General features: G+C 43.1%; 1 protein-coding gene across 3 annotated transcripts in view; it reads left to right on the top strand.

Moving 5' to 3' along the window:
- Positions 1-1819: 1819 nt before the first annotated feature.
- Positions 1820-21989, top strand: part of CARMIL1 (capping protein regulator and myosin 1 linker 1) — a 173359-nt gene continuing 153189 nt past the window's right edge. The window contains exons 1-3 of one of the 3 annotated variants that reach the window (XM_090137292.1): positions 1820-2018; positions 2741-2881; positions 5928-6025. In XM_090137292.1, the coding sequence (XP_089993418.1) occupies positions 2842-2881; positions 5928-6025 (138 nt within the window). In that variant the 5' untranslated portion in view covers positions 1820-2018; positions 2741-2841. Of the gene's footprint in view, positions 2019-2127; positions 2457-2527; positions 2882-5927; positions 6026-21989 lie in introns of those variants that run through there. The other 2 variants (XM_090137293.1, XM_031589066.2) reach the window with 2 other exon arrangements.

The raw sequence follows: 21989 nt of genomic DNA, 5'->3' as shown, positions 1-21989 counted from the left end.
TAGTTGACAAAAATTCCCCTTAGGAAAACTGTCACTGATTGAGGTTATCACATGGTATTGTGATTTCTCACACTGGCATAACATAGAAAAAGGTAAACAGTCTTGAGGAGCAAGGATGATTTTCTGCAGGAAGGGCAGTGCTTGTATAGTGGCTTTCTTGCTGAGGAAGATGCCTATGGCAACAGCATCCTTACTGAATTGAATAGTGGAGAGTAAGGAGAAGTGAGAGAGGGTGACAAGTACGCCTTCTTACAAAGCCTTTGTGGTGTGGCTTTCCCTTTAAGATGTTGAGAAGAACATCCACTTGGGACTCTGGGAACTGAATGTTTGGGATCCCTGGAAAGGCAGTCCAGGCTTCTCTGCTCTGGGAGGTGGCAGGCTGATGCTGAAGTAGAACTGATATCTCGGTGTTAGCACAGCTGCAGGAGCAAGAAGCAGCAGCCTGTCTGAACTATTTCCTGTCTCTTCTCTGGGGAATAAGGAATAGGAAACAACGCATTCTGCTGATTGCATCTGGCCTTGGGGGCACTGATCCTCCTAAATTTAGTTCTTACTTTCCCTACCTTGAACCAGGTCCAGTCTCCTAGATGCTCAAAAAGGAATTATACAGTAGCCTTGGCAGTGCTGCTTCATTGGCTTATTACACTGATGATTAAAAAACAAAATAGAACAAAAAACCTCCCTTTGTTGTGTTTTTTTGTTTGTTTGTTTGTTTTTTTCTGTACATATTCTGGCTTTGCTGTGCTGGCTGGCTTGCATGGTAGGAAGCAGGGATGGAGAAAAGCTTGCAGCACCCAGCAGCACGCTGAAGGCCTGAAGGAACACATTGCTGCTGCAGCTGGTGTACGCTGAGTGCCCTGTGGTTGCCTGGCAGGAGCTAGGGAAGCAAGGCCTATGCTTCAAATACTGTATCAGATAGAAATGAGACACAGAAACTGTTCATGCTTTGTTTGTGAGCAGCCGTAGGTCCAAAAATACACATTTCTCCTCCAGCAATGGAAGAAAAAATACCTTTCTGGAAGTTTCAGTCAAACACAAGGCTCCGTACAGAAGTAATTGCGTGAATGCAGTATTATACAACCACTGAATCTTTTGAGCTGGAAGGGATCTCTAAAGGTCATCCAGTCCAACTCCTCTGCAATAAGCAGGGACACCAACAATTACATCAGGTTGCTCAGAGCCCCGTCCAGCCTGACCTCAAGTGTCTCCAGGGATGGGGCATCCACTACCTCTCTGGGCAACCTGAGCTGCAGGAATGCATGGTCAGCAGAAGAAGGTCAGCAAGGATTCTGCAAAGAGAAAAGGATGTGGACACAGTGAGGAAAGGGGAATAAAGGACTATCAGTGGAATATGAACACAGAGCTTTCTCTCTATATATCCAGATAAATTTTGATTGGCAGTGCAATATGTTAAAAGCACACGGGCGCTTCACCAGGAAAAAGATATTTTTCTCAGATTTCTGCTGTTGGTCTTACGGAACACGTTTCAGGTGCCTTAACCAGGCGTTAATGACTTTGATCTTCCAAATCTGCTTGTGGAGTCCTCAAAGGTGAGGCTGGTGCAGCCATCCACCCCTCGGGACTCAGGATGCAGGACAACTGGGGGCGGTCCTGCTGCAGTGAAAGCCGACCTCACTGAAACCGTGCATTGCTGCCAGAGCATTTCCAAGGCTGTTTCACCTCTTCCCTCCCTCTCCTCCAGTGAGCATCCTCGTCTCCTCATTTTATAGGTGCAATTAAGCAGCCCACGTGCCGCGTTTCTGTAATGCGGCTGTTACGCCAAGTGCAACAAGCAGAACGCTGCGATTGGTGGATATTTCTACGGCCCTGGGAAAGGAGGCATACTTCTGGCTCCCTTCAGTGTGGTATAAGCCCAGGAACTCGCCTTTCCTTTCGCATCGGGGGCGCCAAGCCACCTGTAACAAGGGCATTGCCTGGAACAGGTGCTTCGGCGGCTGCCGTCCCTATGGAGACGCAGCGGCGGAGTGCGGAAGGGGCAGACGAGCTGTGGATCAAAGGTTGTCCTCTCGGGGCTCGAAGGGAGCCGGGTGACGAGGGCACGCTCGATGACGGCCACTCCCCGCGCTACATCAGTGGTTTTTTAAAGGAACGCACTACAAGGGGGAATTCCGGGGAGGCGAAGCCCGCGAGGGCTGCGGAACAACACAAATGCCGCAGGGGCGCCGCAGAGACCCCCCCCCCCGCTCAGTCGGAGACCCCTCGGCTTAAAATCGAGAGTGGGAAACCACCATCAGAACGGGGGCTCGGGGGCGGGAGGGGCGGTGGGATCGGCCGGGACGGCCGGCAGATGGCCCCCGTGGCCGCCGGGCTCTCCGCGGCGCCGGGGCTGGGGGGAAGGAGGGGCCGGCCCGGATCGCGCTGCCCTGGCGGGGGCGAGCGCCATGGCTCCGTGAGGGCGATGCTCCCGGCGGGCGCGGGCGGGCGGCTCTCGCGAGGTGAGCGGGGAGGGCCGGGGTGAGGGCTCCTGCCCTGCCGCCCGCCCCTCCGCCGCTCGTGCCGGGCGGGGGGAGGCGGGCGGCGCGGAGGGACCGGCGAGGGGGAAGGAGGGGAGCCTCGGGGCGGGGGCCGCCCGCTCTCCCGCCCTCCCTCCCGCCTCGGGGCTGGCCGCGGGCGATTCCTCCCCTGGAAATGCCCCTCCCGGTCGCCGGGGCGGTCGTGCGGCGCGGAGGGAGCGGGCGGTGAATTGCCCCCTTCCCTCCGTCGGCGCGCACACACACAGGCGCAGGGCCGGCCCTCCTCCCCCGCCCCGCGGATTTCATGCTCGCCTGGCTCTGCGGAGGGACGGCGCGCCGCTGAACGGCCCCGCCGGGCAGCGCCAGCATGGCCGAGGAGAGCGCCGAGCTCCCCCGCGAGCTCATCGGTAAGGGCCGGGGCTCGGCGGCGGGGCGGGGGGAGAGCCGGGGGTGGCCGGGCTGCGCGGGGGCGGCGAGGCCGTGGGCGGTTGGCGGGGGCTGCGGGGAGGCCGGGCTGCGGCCCTCCGGGGTCCCCGCGGGAGGGCGGGGCGGGGGTCCTGGCGGCGGCGACACGCGTGGGGGCTCTCAGCCGGGGCGAGCCGCGCTGGCATCGGCTCCCGGAGCCTCGCAGCGGCTCTTTACCACGCTATGGAGGCTTTACGTTTCTTGTTTAATTCCCTTCGGGCATTGGCTAGTTCAAAACTCATTTATTTTCTTTTCCTGCGTATGTGCGCATACGAGAGGCTATTTGTAATTAAAGTTTCATGGCCGCACGCAAACGGCCCTCCCGTGCTCCGTGGTGTACGCTGAAGCAATCGTAGCTGCTGATGGGGATCTCCTGGAAATGCTGTCATCGCTGCTGGGAGCTCTCAGCGCACGGATCGTTGGCAACCGGTGTCATACGGGGATAACGGGTCTGCTGCCTCAGGAGCTGATGGCACCCTGTTCGAGTGGCCTTTGGTTTTAGAAATTGGGTTGCCTCTTGAAGTGCAAGCTGAGGGTCTCACCTGTTGGGGAATGAATAACTTCAAGTGTTGCCTTTATGGCAGATGGAAACAAATTTGTCAGGCAAGGAAGTACACGTTGCATTGAATACGGTTTTTATAAGCATCTTCTCCTTCATTGACTCCGTTGCTTTGACATCCGTTGCTTCAGTCAGGGAGTGCTTTTGCTGGGATACAGTTGTAACACTGACAAAACACTGGCGAAAATGCTCTTGCAGAGTTACAGTTGTGACATGGTAGTACTTGTGTGCTTTTGTACTATGCCCCACAGGCAGGGTGCACTGTGTATTACAGAAAAAAGCAAATCTGAGCATCCTTGAGCATTGTAACACATTCCATCCTCTGATGGCCTTGGGCAATGGTAAAAAATGCCCCCTCATCCTGATTCTGATGCCCTGTGCTCACCCACCACATTGTCTGCACTCTGTGGGGTGTGTGGAGCTGTTTGTGTGGGCAAGTTTGATTTCCTGTAGCATTTTGGTATCCACATGTTAAAAGGCAACTTCATAAATACGCTTTTGGGAATAACTCTGCTTTGAGAGCAGGACAGAGGCTACACCTTAAGCCTTAGTGATAATGTGTGTGGAAGGGGGGAAGGACAACGCATGTTTAACTGGGAGCAAGAATGTCTGAGCTGCAGCTTTTGTTGTTACTCACTTCCTGTGTGACCTTTGTCAGGTCACGTTGGTCATAGTCTTTTAAAAATAAGAGAAAATAATTTAAAAAGAATCCCCCTGTTCCTATTGGCTTACCCAGATCTGCTCCTGCGAGGTGCTGGAGTCTGAAAGTAGTCACTGGTGTAGAAAATAAGTGAGCACTTGAAGCTAGAGAAACAGGCTCTCTAGCACCTGATTTGACAAATTACTTTGCAAGTCCACCTACCTCCAACGTGTACAAAATAGTTTGCAGTCACATGGAAAAAAACTGTGAAACTTAAATCTTCTCAGAAACTTCTTCAGCCCTTTCAAACAGGTACAGCCTGACACCCCGGCGCCTGGCTGAGCCCCAGGCCCTTCCTCTCCCTATCACCGTTGAAATAACCACAGAACCAATTGAGAGGAAGTCTTGGAACACAGCTCCCACTGTCAGGAGGGAGGATGGGGTCGGACTTTCCCCTGGCCCTGCTACCTGACTGCCTGGGAAGCTGGCTGCCGGGCTCCCTACCAAGCCTCAGAATGCTGGCAGCCTGCCATGGGCTGCCTCCCTGGGCTGGCTGCTACTGAGGAGCTCTTGTTTCCTGATAGGAAAATTAAAATTCCTGGGGAAAACATTCCGATTTGGCAGAAAAAAATTCCTTCTGGCGGACAATCACACTGAACAGGCTTATTTCTGACCTGTGCCCCCTTTTGCCCTGCAGGCAGGGCTTCTAGACTTGATGTTTGGATGAATGCAGTCAGGCTATCAGAAGGAAATCATGCAGGAAAGCTAGAATGCTGTAATTAAAAGCCCCAGGAAGAGCCTGCAATCTTCAATTTTAGCCTTTCAACTTTAGCCTGTGCAAGGGCGAAGTGTGTGCACCTGGGAGGGTGGAGAGTTGCCTTTGAGTTTTTTTCCTGTGGCAAATAGGTTAATGTGTTTAAAAGACTTCTTTCTCATTCCTTGTATGAGACTGCTGGGGAGTAAAACATACAGAAGGTGCCAAATTGGCTCTTCCAGACAAACTCCTCTGTTTATCTGCAACTTACATCAGTTTTAGTCCTTGTATAAGCTTTCTGACATGATTCCATGTGTATGAGTTCCCTTCAGAGCAGGGTTCAAGTCTTTAGGGGAAAGGCTCGTTCACTTGGTACTTGGCACAGACAGTCTGTGTGTGTGTATGTCTATGCGTGTGAAAAATTATGGCAATTGATGTAACTTTGTTGGCACCGTGAGATGGCTGTGTTGTCATTAGGAGTTGGGCTGAGACCAGGGCTGCCTTGCACAGCACCGGTTGCATAGCTGTCAGATGTTGGTGCCTAGGAGCTGGATCTTGAACGTGCAATGCACAAAATGTGCCAACGCTTGGTTTTCCATCACCTGACCCATTTAGCTCCCTGATAGTAACAATAAAGGGTAGTATTTCAGTAATACAAGAAGTTAATTGGCTTCAGCAAGCTTTTCAGGTACAATAATAGCAAGTGAGGAATTTGCTGTATTTTCTCTAGGCAGAGCTAAGCAATGCTGGGGCTTGTCTTGGGAATGCTTTTGATGTGTAGAGCTGGAAAGAAATACAAGATTATGTTTAAAATACCAGCATATGAAATATCTAATCCTACCATAATGGATGTAAATTACTGTGTGGATGATGTACTTCTTAATAAAAGTTATATGTGTTAGGTGGTGGTTAGTACTCTTGCACAGGCATAAGTGCAAGAAACATAGCTGTGGGTCTTCCTGAAAATGTGACTATGAAATCAGTTTCCTTCTTACGTTGACATGGAAAGTATTTAATTAATGTATTTTCTTTCAGAAAGCATCAGGGATGTTATTGGGAGGAAAATCAAAATTTCTGTCAAGAAGAAAGTAAAGCTGGAAACCAAGGGAGACAAAGTGGATAACAAAATATTGGTGAGTACAGTAGATTAGTTCAACTTGTGGAGGAAAATCCAGCGTCGTTCCAGAAAGCATTAATATTTCTCTTGAAAGATTCTTTGATTTTTTTTTTTTTTATACTGTTAGATACACAATATCACTTCTTTTTTACTAGTTTGTGAAGCAAGTTGGTGTGCAGTCTGCGTGTTTATCATTGGTTTATTCTTCATAGTTAGGGCATGGTGTTGTAGACTTATGTGAAGATTAGGTGTTACTAGAACCTGTTCTAAAATAATCTGCTGCCTTTGCTGGTGAGGTTTCTTGTTTACATCAATAAGAGTTTTGAGTGAACAAGAAATGGGAAAGGAGGTATATAGAATTACTAATCTTGTGAGACTTTCTTGAAGTTGTTATGCAATGAAGAATGACTGTAAAGTTGTTGTGCTTCTAAATGCTTCTAAAACTCAAATGGCTATTTATACTTTCTAGTATTAAGTCACTATCTGCATTTTAAAAGAAGTGCTTACTGTGTGGGATCCTCCATTGTCATTCCTAAAACTGTAGTGGGGGAAAGTGTCAAATTAATCTCACTTAAGTATGCTTTCCTGTTTCATCAAGAATAGTTTTGCTGTCCTCTTTTGATAAGAAGAAAGCTGCAGTAATGAGCTGGTTTGCGTGCATACTGTCTCAAATACTTGGATATGCAAAAGGAGATAGAACTTTGTTTCTTCTTTCTTCTGAAACCACTCTATCAGGAGAATAACAAATGCAAATAACTACAATACTGCTGTGATGCTTTGCAAGATGTGTTAAATTTGTTGCTTTGTATGAATAAGAATGCAATTGCATGCTTGAAAGTTTTGTCATTGGGCCTTTGTTAGAGATTTTGGATACCTGCTCCATGTTGATAGTTTGTGGTTTTTAACAAGAAAACAACATATTAATCAGTTCTAAATTATCTTTGTGAAGCATGAATTCTTTATTCCAGGGCAGCAAGACTGTTGATAACTGTCTGTCTTTCAGTGAGAGTAGCTACTAAAGGAGTTTAAAGTATTTTCTGCTTAGTATCTACCCGTATTATTTATAGCTCCTGAGGTTAAGTTTGCTTCTGTACCGGAAATAGTTGAGGATGTGAATGTTGATTGTTCATCTCTATTTACTTGAAAGCCATGTTTACAGGGAAGGCTGACAGTTTCACTGAAGCAGTAACACTTGATTGACTTCTTGACTTACACAGAATCATTATTGATATCAATAGTGAAATACATTTGGCAGTACTGTAATACTGTTCTGACCTAATGGGACCAAAAGAATGTCAAGCTTTGAATCCTCAGTGTAGCATCTGAGATATGTACTATTCAGTGGTGAAATGCCTAAATGTGATGACTCAGATCATTTTTTTTCCCTGTGGCTCCTAAGCTCTCAGGTGGGAGACTTTAATCTTTTATGGCTAGAAAGGTACAGAAAGGGAAGGAACCTCTTTAAGGGGTTCTCAGCTTTCTTGAGTAGCTCTTGTGTGCTTGCGTGCTACCTTCAGCATACAGGATAAGCCTTTCAAGGATATGAAAGAGGGTGTTGTCTGGTAGAAACATTTATTCTTTGATGCAAGCATGCAGAGGACTTGTATTGCAAGAAAGGAGAGAATGCTTTCATGGTTAGAGAAATTGACTGTTGACTGCTGGGGATGAATTTTATTTTCTTCTGCTACAGAGTCACTATGTGAAGCAGTACAAATCACTGTCCTTTTTTTTTTTTTTAAATGTTTCTTTACCTATGTATGTATACCTCTATATTATGTGGTTTTCTTTACAGAAGTGCTGAGTGTCCTATGCAGTGGCTGAAGCCAGTGGAGACTGTGGTTTCTTTTTAGTACAGAATGTTCTCTGAGATGCAGGGTGATCTGAAAAAATGATACCAGCTACACCTTGAGTGTCTTCACTTAGTGGAGACTTTGGTGTTGCTGTGTCTAGATACTGTAACTTCTTGTCTGTGACAGAGGAGATGAACCTTCCTCTCCTCAAAAGATTCTGAAAATAAACAACCTTGCTTCAGAAACATGCAGGTGCTTTATGATAAACACCACAGAAAACCACACAACAAAATAAAGAATTCTTGCACTCCAAGCTAGGATTTAATAGTATTTAGCAAAAAATACATAAGGCTGCACATTGTCCAATGCAGATGAAAGTGAGTACTGAGTAGCCTGCCTTGAGTGAGTGTGTCAAGCTGAATTAAGTGTTGGTGGCAAAAGCAATTCAGTAATTAAAGTCTATATCCTTAAATGCGTGCACCAGGGTGCTCAAACATGACTGTGTGGGCAACCTTCATGTCAGTGCTTCTTGACTCCTGAAAGCTTAGTTTTGAGATGCTTATGCTCTTCTGTGCAAGGCCTCTTGAGTTCATGTGCAGCAATTAATTATTTTGAGATTTAGATTTAAATTTTATTAGTAGTTGAGTGTTTAGAGGCAAATTAACTAGCATGCAATGGATTCAGCATTTAATAATAATATATATAATAATAATAATAAGTAGAAAATCCTGTTGCACTTGGTCTAGTCAACCCCAGCACTGTGGTGGTATGCACTCATGGCTTTATAGGAGGTTGATCTCAGAGGCTGAATGATCTCTCATCCTTCCTTGGTAAGTAAATCCAGCAACATCAGTGACACTTCAAGAAAAGGAGATTATTTTTATAAGCCGGTGCTTTGCATGTAGCTGTAAAAACACTTGACCTCTTGCCCTGTTGTTCATGGTGTATTCAAGATATAAAGTACTAGAATATGGATATAATCATACACTTCAGTCAAGTCGGTATGCTCTAGCAAATTCCTCTTAATTAAGATGAAAATTGGAATCTGAGACCAAAGAAAAAACAGTGCAAAAAAAAAAAAAAAAAAAAAAAAAGAATGCTGCTAAAGATGAAGACTGTTAAGATGGTGAAATTGGTGAACGAAGTCCATGCCTGCCTTAAAATAGCTTTAGAAACTTTAGGATCTCAGATTTAGGTGCCAGAGTTTGGAAATTATGACTTGGGAGTTTTGATACAAGACATATTTCTCACTCTGCCACTTTGCCGCCTCAGTAATCTCAATTTGCACTTATTCGGTTTTTCAATTAGTCATAATGATACAAACCAGCAAGACTCTGAACTGACTCTGATCTGCCGTGTTGTCTGGCCACAGAGATGGAGGCTGCAAACTGGTGTCTAACCCTGAAAAAACAATAATCAACCAAAAACCAATGGCCAGCTTCACTGGGCTTCAGATGAGTCCCCAGGCAAATAGGGTGAAACCACAGCCCTATCCAAGTTGACTTTCTATTGCTGTAGTAAAGCCAAGCAGCCTTGAGGGAGAACCTGGAAATACCAGATATAGTGGAGCCCTTGAGCAAGCTGCAAAAGTAGCAGCCACGCAGGGTTCCCACTGTACCCAAATGGTGCTGTGGATGATGGCCAGGGATAGATGTGCGCTACTGGCCACCAACAGGTCCAAAGAACTAGGGCAGACCAAGGCTAAGCCAAAGAGTCAGGTCAATGGGCTGGGGTCAGCCAGGAGATTGGTTAGATTCCAGCCAAAACTGAAGGCTGGTGCTGAAATGCTGTTCTGGAGCAGTGAGATTCTGCTCCAGGTCAAGGCTTTAGCCAGCTATTTGCTAGCAGCTAGAGCCTACCTGTGCTACCTCAGGATGTGTGTAGCAGCCAAACCTCAGCAGAGCTCCTTGCACACACCTGTAGTGGGCTCTGTGTTTTTCCTGCCCAAGGAGAGAGCTGCTGCAAGACTGGTCTGGTTTAGCCACAGCTGATGGGTGTGTAGTGGTCTAAGTTGTAGTTTGACACTGTTGGTTCGGTTTTGACATCATAAGGAATCATGCGTGGTGCCCTGTCCAGGAGAAAAATTGTTTATTGTGTTGCTTTTTAAGCCTCTGTGATTATTGGATTACTACCTGCAGACAATCTCCAGTAGGAAACTGGGCTTCTTGCTTCCAGTGTTCACTGTGCTACTCTTTTCCCCTCAAAATCCAAGGTATCTGTAGTGTTTTGATGAATACTTCCCATTGCAGTTTCTTCCTATCAGCAAGTCATTGAAAAGTGCAAATGGTAAGGCAACATAGTATGTCTGATCAGCTAGTTATAAAATACTTCTGTTTTTAGGAATGATTCACGATGGACAAATATTCCAAGGTACCTCTTATTTTTATTCTGTCTTATTAACAATAAAAGGGAATAATTATGACCTAGTTTCTTTTAGATTAGTTTTGCTTTCCCAAATGAATCTCATACGTACAGCAAACAGCTATGTTCTCTGTATGACTGCTCTTTTGTGATTTTGTTTTTGTTTTAACGTTTTCCTAACCTTAAGGTCAGGAGAGTGTGATGTGATGTAGTAACTGAGAGCACTTTATTAGGAAATCCCGTTGAGGAATCTCAGTTACATTGCTGCCCTCAGGTCATTCACGTTCTCCTTGTTTAAATATTGCAGTGCTACTTCTGGAACCCTGACAGTTGCTTTGGCAGGTGGCTCTCCTTGAAATACTCTGTATGCTCAACATGGGTTTACTGAGAGTAACTCATATGTCCTTGTCACTTTTTTGGGGGGCATATGTTGCCAAAGACTTTGAAAACAAAATTCCTACTTTACTCCTGTCAAATAGGTTTATATTTATTGTGTGCGCATGGTCTGAGATTTCATGGTCTACATCTGAGGATTTTCACTGCTAAAGAGTGAAAATTTATTTGAAAGAAAAAAAAAATATATATATATATATGTACTTACTTTTAAAGGATCAGTTATGGCCCTCTTGTGCACTATCCATGTGGCGGTGCGAAGAACCTGGCTGAATTTATTGAAGCAGCTGAGTAAGGCTGAGCTGCTGTGCCTATTCAACTATAGGGATAGCAGTCTCAGAGTGGAGGCAGTAATATTTTGCAGAGCCAAAACTATTTTGGGATTAAAAGTTCTGGCCTTTGTTTCCCATTGCTTATATTTTGCATTGATCCATCTATACTTTTCAGTCTGAATAGAGATGAAACTTGGTATCCAAGTAGGAGCAAGCGTAAAAAATATTCACTTTATTAAATCACTAAGCTCTAAGCTAAATGTGAAGCTCACAGGGTTGTCCAAGGTTGGTTTTACATAAAACGTGTGTTATCTTGCACTTTATATCATGGCAGCTGGTGTGTGAATATGATCTGCAGTATGGACATTCTTGTAGAATAATGGTGTTTCCATTTCCGAGCCCACAACACTGAGTGTTATGACATATATCTTAAGTGTATATTTATAAATATGAAAGGAAGTAGGTGTTGGTACATCCCTCATGTCAGGAAATGTAAATAAAGCAAGAGAGAGTAATAAAAAAAAGTGAAAATTTATTTTAATCAGTTTAGAAGATGAGTCTTAAAACAATTGAACTGTGTCTGATTGCTGCAGAAAACTGAAATAATAAGAGTGCTACTGGAAAGAGAATGTATGAATCCAATTATATTATTATGCAGTTAATTTGTTAATGCAGTTGTATATAAATTTGTTGTACATAGTCCCAAAATAAGAAATGTTTTAAAAACTTGCACAGAAATGAATTTTTAAAATGAATCTACATACAAATCGTACACTGATCCATAATGCCTGGGAGGTTTTACACACCATTCTGATATGTTGATAGTACATGCAAAAGTTAAAATCATCCTTGCTGAGAAGCTTCCACTTCTAGGAGAAGAATCCAGAATCAACCAAGTGGAGAGAAATGGTACCCTGTTGTTGGGTTGTTGAGGCTGGGAATTGCAGTTTCTTCTTCAGTTTCTCCTTATGACAGCTACTTGCAGTTTTCCTTCTCTTCCCCTTCCTTATTTCTAACCTCTCCCCCACTGAAAACACATACTGCAGGAAGAACTATGTGTCTTGCGTTTAAATCAGTGTTGACACACTTGTATAGCTTTTTAGCATTATAATAGGAATAAACTGTGAGGCAGTGCTTGGGCATTCTGCTTCTTTCCCTCAGGTTTGTCTGCCTTAAGGGTAAGCAGTAATCTACTCTCTAATTAAATTGGCCTTTGACCAAAGCGAAACAGTCCTTTTTCTCTGGCTACCCAAGCAAAAATGCAAATTTTCCACAGCTCTGGCTCTTCTGTGTCCTTTTGAGTGTGGCTCTGCCCCAAGTTGTATGCTTTCTTTGACACTTGATTCAGGCATGGAAGATTTCTTGCACTTTGAGAGTATAGTGCATTCTTATATTCTCTGTAATGTGTGCTTTGGGAGGGTAGAATTATGACTTCATCAGAAGATCAGCTTGCTTGCACATGACTTCCTTAATTTTGGACAATTGGCACTCCTAGGAAAAGGTGACTCTGCTTCCATTGCCCAGAAAGCAGCTGCCTTTGTTCTGTTTCAGGTACTCAGTACTCACCTACACACGTGTCCTTATCTGTGCTCTGCAAGGAGGAAATGTAAACACTGCCTCACTCTTAGTGGCTTCTGGTTTTCTGTTCACAGCTCTCAGGAAGACGGGACTGGTAGGAAGGACTCCACTGTGGCTCTGAATGACACATAGGATCTTTCCTGCTATCAATTTTTCATAACCCGATAAAAGAATCTATTTTTTTAAAACCATCATACTCTTTCTATTTCTTTTGCTGAATATATAATGTACCAAAGTGGTTTGCTAATGTACTTTTGTTTCCAGAGTGCCTGACTCCCTGCCACTGTAATTTATGAAATGCAACTTTCCTAAGTGAGGATTTGCATTGAAATCTATGCATAAAAGTGGCAGAAGAGCGAATATTACACATAATTTCCAAAAGCTTGAAATGAAAAATATAAAATGAGCATTAGGGTCAAATTCTTGTCTTTGTCGCTCTTCACCAATGATGGCTGTTTTTTCAAGAAAGAAGGCTTTGGGGAGTTGGGGGGGAAGAAATGGAATGTGTTATTTGGTGGACCAGTATAAATGCAAAAATCTTGTCCATGTTGTTTTTTTTTTTCTCATGGCTTGCTTTGTCTGCCTGGACATTCTTACTCAAAGAAAAGATTTCTTGCCCATGAAATGTGGCTCACTTTACTGTAAGCAATGTGGGGGATGCAGTGAGCTTAAAAAAAGGCCATGAGGTCTGCTAATTGAAAAGCCAGTGCCATGCATGGTGAAAAATGCTGTCTGTTGCTCAAGAGCCTCTCTCTTTGGCCATTGCTGTGGTGGAGGATTTGGGAACATGTCCAATTTATCTGATTATTAAAATATTTACTTGGGATCACCTACAGTTCTGCTGCTTTTTTTTTTTTTTTTCTCCTGGCAGAAGTAATTTAAATCCGTGTAAGATAATTACAGGCCAAGTATGTAAAATTATTTGTTAAATGTAATTGCTGCTAAATGTGCTTTGTATTGCTGCCGCAGTCCCCAAGCTGATTCTTGCCCTCGTTTGTTTCTAATAGCTCCCTATTTCCAAAACACCCCCTCTGCCACAACTCATGAGTGATAGCTTTTTGGTTAATGATGGGTTCCTTAATTTGAACATTTAAGATGATGAAGTATAACTATGAAAATTTAATTACAAAAGGCAGGGCCTGATAACCTTGCATTCCTGAAACAGCCTCACTGAAGCTAATTGGCTTGCTCAGGTTAGGGGGAGCCAGGGTAGCAGAACAAGGTCCAGCTATTTGCAACTTGGGGCTTTAACATTAGTGTATTTATGCAAGTTTCTGTTGGTTGATGCAAAATGAGGAGAAAAGGGCACAGCTAAAATCCCTGTAAGAGAGAAAGTGAAAGCAAGCAAGGAACAGTTTGTACTCGGACAGGTGATGTTTCTGGTTCAGTGACTCTTATAAAAGTTGAAAATCATGGACTTTTCTTATGGGGGCTGAACGTTCTGCAGCTTATTCTCTGGGCTGATAGATGGCATTTGAATCCCTGCATGTTGTAGAAGACCTCTGTGACAGGACGATAGGCTTAAATGTGTGTGTGAGGGGATGGAAAACAATTGGGTAGAAGCTGGGCCTGGGCCTATTTTCCCCTTAAAAGTTCTCTCCTGCATTGCTTTCTTCGTGGGGTGTCTATACTTGTTTTTTCTTTGCTTTTTGGATAGGCCAGTAGGTACATCTAACTTTTCCCCTTTCTTCAGTTAAAGCAGTGGTTAGCAAGCAACATGCAGCCTGTAAAGTAGGCAGCAGTGCATTTGGACTCATTGAAAGCTCTCTTAATAGCCACTGCTTAGAAAGCTGAGGCCACTTGGAGCAAGCTGTTTCTATTTCATACTCCTGAATGTTTGGAAGAACCATGCCAGAGACACATGTTTATGAAATGTGCACTTCAGGCAATGCCTCTTCCTCTAAACACATCCTCAGTTCTCTGACTGAACTACATCCTCCACTTGTACATCAAACTTTGGCAGTTGATCATTTTTGTAACTTTGTGAACTTTTGTGGCTTTGAACTAAGCTATCAATACCTACTTATTCTTAGGGCCAGAGAGAAAAACAAGAGGGTAATGTAGTTGCTACAGAGAGGTTTCTATGTAGATCTGATTAGGGGAAATGAATGGCTGTTGACCCTAATTTGAATTGGGAGATGGGGCATTGCTATGTTTGTTCAGGGCTGACCTTTGAATAAAAAGGCTTCTATCTCTGCCTTCAAGGTCACTAGCAAGACTGCAACTATTCGTACAAAGGGGAAAACTTACAAAGGCTCATCTCCTAACAAGCACTTGAGCCTGGTGCTTAAGAATAATACTGTCCTTTACCCAGAGATGCAGCTGGAGGAACCTTAGGTGTGGAGTAGTGAAGGTAGGTTAATGTTTGGGCTTGTGGCACAGCAAGTTTCAGCTGAAGATCTTCTCTTCTGGTTTTTATAGTGTAGCTAGTAAGCATTTGAGGAAATACCACCTTTATTAGTCATTACTGCATTAGTGAGAAATAATTACTGATGTCTCCACAAGGTTTTTCATAGTACAAATCTAAATTAAATTGTGTGAAGCATGCTGCTGTATGCTGTGTACACTTGTTGCATACTTTCTGGGTATCTTTATTTTCCCTTTCCCATCTCCCTCCTTGCTGTTCTCCGTCTTCTCTTCAGGAGATTCCAGGAAACTTTCCTGTACGTGGATTGCTCACAGGACTCATGTTTGCTTTTTAGCTTGCCCCTGCTCTTACACTAGCATTCCATTTTCTCAGAAGTGTATTTCCTTTCTTCCACTTCCTTTCCTCACAGAGACAATGCTGATGTATTTGGAGGTATCTGTATTCCCACAAATACAAGAATGATGGACATAAATTAGTGTTACTGCGCTAAAGAAAAATAAATGACCACTATCAATTTCTTCTTGTTTTGTATATGATTGCACATGATACTACTCAGATAGAAGGAACATTCTCTGCTTTCTTGTTCTCAGGTTTCATCAGTGTTAGATCTGTGTTACTTATGTCATGGGAGCAGTTTGGTTCATACCTGGCATTACGGACTGTTGACATAATTTGGCTTTAGGCTCTTCCCACATTTGGCAAAGCAGCTTTCTTTGAAAAGAAATAAATACGTTGTTAGCATCTCAACAGGTTATTATACAGAATATGCAAGTCCTTAGGGGCCACAAAGCAGTATGATGGCCACAAGGCAGTATGATGGCCACAAGTCATGCTTGGCACTGCTCTTTCCATCTCTCTAGGTAGATGAACTGACATATTTAAGGAAAAAAAGTAACAACAATAAATAGAGCTGTGGTATAAGATGGCAATTTAAATGTGATTAGCTGATGATGTGGATAGCTCCACAGCAGTCTAACATCTTGTCAAAAAAAAAAAAAAAAAAAAAGCTTTAAAATGATTTCCTCTGTGAATAGAATGCTGAGTTGCCCAATTTTTATAGTTCTCTCTTAGCTTTGGGAAGACATTTTCTAAAATATTTGGTAATGCCAAGCGATTTAACTGCTCTCTGTGCAATCTGTACCATTTCCTTCACAAAGGATTTCACAGCCACTCTTCTGCCATTTATATGCTTACCTAAGGTAGGCAAACTGCAAAGCAAAACTGAATGCCAAGTGTTCACAGGCTTCTGTATAAGTATGTTAACTCAAGATTTGAAAACGGCTTATCTGGAGAAGAGTGGTGGTCAGTCTTTAGCCAAATCCTAAGAGTAGTCTTCAGAAATGGCCTAATCCAAGAGGGATATATATTTCAGTTGGAAACTGCTGCTGGTTTTTGCCTGCGCTCAATACTGTTAAAATTGCACAGGTCTCAACTCTTCAAATTTACATATTCAGATTAGATTTTAGGTGGCAGTAGGATTAATGCCAGCACTGAAAACACCTTGCTTTTTTGCCTTCTTAACTGTGATCTTTTATCAGCAGACAGAGATCTGTTAAACTTAGTAAATGCTTTTTGTAAGCCTTTGAAATACGTTTTTGCCCCCTTAAATACTGTGAAAACAGCTCCCAACACAGAAGTTGAGGATTGAGTTAGTTTCATGTGCTGTATCTAATGTAATGCTATCCTTTTAAAGTCCTTCCTGTAACACGATTAGATCGATTTGCTGTTGTTTGTATGTGCGTGAAATTGTGTGAAATTAAAATCCTGCAGGTTTTTGTATGGTATTCATTTATCACAAACGTAGCCTTAATGCAATTTCAGTAGGTCTTTGTTCAACCTGAATGGTTAACAAGTTTGCCTAAAATAGATTATTATTTTATTTCCCTTTATTTTTTTTCTGGTGCTTTTTGGGGGGAGGGATAGGGGGTGAGGGGTTATGCACCTTAGTTTTTTTTTTCCTGGGGGTCTGTATACTCTTGCCATAAGGAAGAAGTTGCAGACTATTGTTTGAAATCAGTACTGTACTTAAGAATATTTGCATGATTTAAGGAAGTCATTCTGCCTCCCTCTTCACCTCTGTCCTTGTTCCAGCTTTCCACTGCTCCCCAGGATCTGATTTGTATGTTGCTGACAGTGCTTCTCTCTTCAACTACGAGCCAGCAGTAAGCTTGAATGGAGGTTGTGTTTGATGCAGAACTTTAGGGACCTCATTTCCTTGTCTTCTCAGGTGCTGCTAGCATGGAAACCAAAGCTGCATGCTGCTGCTGTTCTCTGGCTGAGTAGATAACAGTGTGTCAAGCCAGATGCATGAATCTGCTTGGTGATGCTTGACTTCAGGACTGGATGGGAACAAGGCATTTGCTAGCTGTGCTGCTCTTAGAGCACCAAAAAAGTGAAGTTAGAGACTTCTATCAGAGGGAATGCATTTTCTTACCATCCAGTTACAGTATACACACCCTGTGAGAAGCCAATACTAGAAATGTTTTTCCAAGCAATCTTCTGAAATGATTTCTAAATAATTTCTAAAATAAATAATAATAATAAAATATTTCTGATTGTACAAAAAGAGATACACAGTCTGATGGAGCTGGCAAAAAGGAGTAACTTTCTCTGCCTTCCTGTGTCACTGGTTCTGAAGTAGTAATAGCAGCCTTTTCTGGAACATGGAAGAAGTGTTGGCACAGACATCAGACTTTCAGCCTGGCAGGAATTAAGCAAACTGCCTTATTGTTCTTGTGTTTTTGTGTTTGTAAGTTTTTTCCATGGGTTGAGCAAAGGATTTGAGTCCAAGTAACCTACCATTCTCACAGGGCTTTAGTTCTCAGTAATTTCAGATCTGATAAAAGGCTGTAATTTCAATACAGTTATTTATTTACACCATTCCAGTTAAGTTTTTGTGGGTTTCACAACCTGCATGGGCTTTGTTTCTGTAAGAATACCGCTGTGATAAATTAAGCAAGTTGAGAGAAAATTACAGAAGAATATATAGGACACCTGTAGCAGAGAAAAGGCAGTGCTCCTCCCTCTCCCAAAAGCATGTTTGAAGCTGTTCTTTACCTTTGAGGTCCTGTACTCTGCACTAATCTTAAAATAATGAAGTATGCTGAGAAAATCCCTGAAACGTGGGATCTAGATGTGTCTTCGGAAGGTTGTCTGACTGATTTGGCAGAGCACGGATTTTACCATCTCGTGTCTTGAAGGACACCGAGCTTTGTACCATTGGTATCAGATGGTGCTTCCTGGGGTAGCAGAGTTTTCATAATTGACCTTTGGATAATCTGATTGCTTCGTCGAGTAGAACAAAAAAACAAGCAAACAAAAAAAAAAAGTCATAGAATATCCTGAGTTGGAAGGGAGCTATAAGAATCATTGAGTCCAACTCCTGGCTCCACACAGGAACACCCAAAACCCAAGCTCTATGAGAGCAGTATCCAAATGCTCCTTGAATTCTGGCCCCCAGGGCCGTGCCCACAGCCTGTGCAGCCCGTTCCATGCCCACCACCCTCTGGTGCAGACCCTTTCCCTCACCTGCAGCTGCCCCTCCCCTGACACAGCTCCATGCCGTTCCCTCGGCAGCTGCCATCAGGCCTCCCCTCAGCTCCTCTGCTCTGCGCTGAGCCAACGCGGGGAGTTCAGCTGCTGCTCATGCATCTTGCCCTCCAGACCCTTCAACATCTTTGTAGCCCTACTTTGGACACTCTTCAAAAGTTTTATATTTTTATGTGGTCACGTTGAATCTGTCCTGCCATCTTTTTAACTTAGCCCGTGGAAATCCATTGAACACAGATCTGCCATGCTTCTGCAGTTTCTGAATAACCCAGCTGCTCTGTTACATTGAACTATATCTGCTTAAGGAGTGACCAAAACCCGATTCTGGTTTCTTAGCTCAAAGTCTCCCAGAGTGCTGCCAGGTGGCATCTGGAGCTGAGAGTTGCAAGGTGAGAATGGATTGGATTGGATTGCTCTGTTTAGGGCTTTGTGCCCTACCTGAAGGTTAGTGGGTCCGCCTGGGTGTGATGGATCCAGGCAGTGGGACTGGACATTTGGTTAATTCTTAAGGAAGTGTGCATGCACTGACACGAGGAAACTCAGTATCTTGGATATGGTAGCCTCTGGTGGTAGCATTAAGCTCCTCTATTTGTTTTTTTTCTTCTTTTTTAAAATTTCTGTGTAATGGAAAATCTGTTCTGAGCTGATTTTAGTATTACATGGAGGTAAAAATTCTCAGCGGTTTTCAGTTATCAGTATACCACTGTGTGGCAAGGTTGCTTTCAAGCATCTGAAATGGGGATATTGATGTTTTCCTCTCCTGTAGGCAGAGTTCATGCGTAAAATTAATGTTGAGCTTCTGAGGGTGTTTAATAACGACCCCTTCCATGAATGTATACCAAAGCACATGATGTTATACCTATTGGTGCTTAGATTGTACTGTGTCTTAAAGAGCTACATTATTACATGTTACCCAATAAATGCACAAAGATTATATATATTTCAAAGTTAGTTACGGTCTTATTTTATTTTAAGGTCAGTAGAGTAACCAAAATAAGAAGCAATAAAATCATCTGAGCTCAGCATGTTGTCTCTTGCACTGAGGTGATGTTCAGCTGCTACGTGGTTTCTGCAGACAGACAAGTGTGTCTGCAGGTTCTGCATTGCCTGTTTGTTTCAGCCAGCGAATACCCCTCTGCCAACACATGCTGTGAAAAGCCTGAGCCTGGCCCATCTTCTGTGCTGCTTCGTTATTCATTATTAAATGCACACTTGACAAGTGCTATAAAATCCCTTTCACTTTGGTTGAACCCAGAAACTGTCACTGAGAGTCTGAAGGGGTCATTAATTTTTGTTTAATGCAAATGCTGTGTATTTCTGCTTTCCACCAAGTGCTCTTCACAACAGCACACTTAAAAGACTGATAGATTCTCCCTGAATGGTCCTCTAAGCAGTGGATTAATGTAAGAATGAACTCCTAAATTTTTCCAGATTTCAATTTAACACAGAAACATGAATACCTTATGTTTGAAAATGTTCCTAAAGGTCTGGTAATAAAATAGGTGTATGTAAAAATGAGTGTTCATGCTATGCAGTATGTGTGTTGATATAAGTCCTGCTGTATTAAAACACCTTGAAAGCAATCCCCATTAACACAGGCACTGAATAAAACTAAAGGGCACGTTTCACTAACGCAAACCACAGGGGTTCAAGTTTTCCAAAATTTTAATCTTGAAGTACTTGGTTTAAACATGTTTTGCAGTTTTTTGGTTTATTTTAAACTTTGTGATTAAGTAAACAAACAAATGGAGGCTCTGTTTTTCCTTCTTAAACTCTGTCTTACGTAAGCACTGGCTTGTCTTTCTGCTTTTATTAAGCATGTTCTGACTCATTTTTATTATGTTAGAGAGAGTCCTTTTATTTATTCTTTCTTGTAGGAACATTCAAACATTTTGGAGCTATAACTCTACCTGGTACTAACCCAAGGCACCAGCTTTTCCTCTAAAGGGAGAAGAACAGAGATCACAATTTGATAAGAAAGTACCTTTTTAAATGCAGACTTTTTGGTGATGAATTTACCCTGGCTAAAACTTCCAAGAAAATGTATGTATGCATATATTTGTTTTTAAAACATCAATTTTGAGACTGGTTTTTTTTTTTTTTTTTTTTTTTTTTTTTTGTAAGAGTTTTCTCTTGGGTCAAGAGATGTAGCCTCGGGACTCCTCATGCGATTGGATATAACAGCAGCAGTGGCCTGAGACATCATTTTTATGTCAGAATATCTAAGTGGGGGAGAGCTGACCCTTCCTCCTGAAAAGAGCAAAGAAGCAGATAGGAGTCTGCTTGGAGAGTATTTGAAAACAAGGCCAAGGAAAGGGAGATCAAGGCCAGAGGAATTGCTGCACAGGGAGTTTCCCTCTTGTTTTCTGTACTTAACAGACTTCAGCTGTGAGCTGTGTCCTTCTCCACACAGCAGAAGGCCTTGGATGGAAAGGCACACTCCTTTTCTCATCAGGGGTCAATTTGTGTCTCTATAATTGGGCAAACAGAAACTGAAAAGAAAGTGATGGAGCTCAAGTAGTTTTGGAGGACTTGGTTAGGCTACACACTATGTGTTTTTATGGCCCTTATTAGTGAAGACATCCAAGGAATTAAGTCTACCCATGCCTTAGGTTTTACCCATGCTCTTGGGTTTTATCCAGTCTTAACTGTGACCATCTTAGCTGTTTCTTAGTTTCACTTTACTTGGCCAAGTCCTGTTTAAATAGCTACTGAAATAGCCAGAGGATGACAGGTGGTACACGGGTTTCCTTAAAATGCTGTAAACTAGGCTAGGCTCCAGGAAAAAATTTATCCTTCTAAGTGATAGACTCATAGTCCCCTGCCCATCTTGAAGCTGTGGGGTGATTCCTTCTGGGCCATACTATCTCTTCAGAGAAGAGATGCTTCCTGGGTAAGCGTGTAAGTGAGAATTTTAGCTCTTGGTAAGCATTTGGCTGGTGCTGGTTTGGTGCCAATGTAAGGTATACTGCTTCCATGCTTTAAGTGTGATTATCTGCTACATGCTCTCTCTATTCAATAACACTGTATCTATTGGAATGCTTTGTTTTCAAGGCATAGGATCAAACTTTCCTTTTTAAGTGTGGCAAAACTCACATGAGTTTTGGGAGATCTAACTGGATCCATGTGTGCCATCTGCAAGAAATAACCAATTGGATAAACTTTGTAGTCTTACTTCCTCCAGCTGGCTGAGTTTACAAAAATGCCATGGTGCTTTTTTTCCAGGTGGATTTGACACCTCTTCCTTGGAAATCTCAGACACATATGCAGAACCTACTGTTCAGATGCTTGAGTGTGGCTTGACGGATAATTGCTTGAACTTCTTTCCTACACCCAAACTTGCTGATGCTGGTGTAAATATTAGCGTTTATCTCCTGCAAAGACTCACATAGGCAAGGCCCTGCTGTTATTTGTGCCCATGCTCTTTCAGTAAGTGCTGTCTCTCAAAAATTTCTGGAAGGAGTGTGGGCTTGTGTGAGAATACCAGCCTGTGCTGCTGAGGATGGTGAGCAGTTGTTGGCTTAGCCTCGCTCTCTAAAAATCAGGCTTTGCTGAGATCTTCCTGCTTCCCTTCTGTTCTCCCTGCCATTTTGGGTTTTTTTGTTTGTTTGTTTGTTTGTTTTTTTTGGGGGGGAGAGTTGGGGTGTGGGAAGATGATTGGTAACACAT

Source organism: Phasianus colchicus, chromosome 3 (assembly GCF_987193195.1).
Source record: "Phasianus colchicus chromosome 3, bPhaCol1.hap1.1, whole genome shotgun sequence".
NCBI lineage: Eukaryota > Metazoa > Chordata > Aves > Galliformes > Phasianidae > Phasianus > Phasianus colchicus.
The sequence above is the reverse complement of the archived record's forward strand: the minus strand, read 5'-3'. Positions and strand labels throughout refer to the sequence as shown.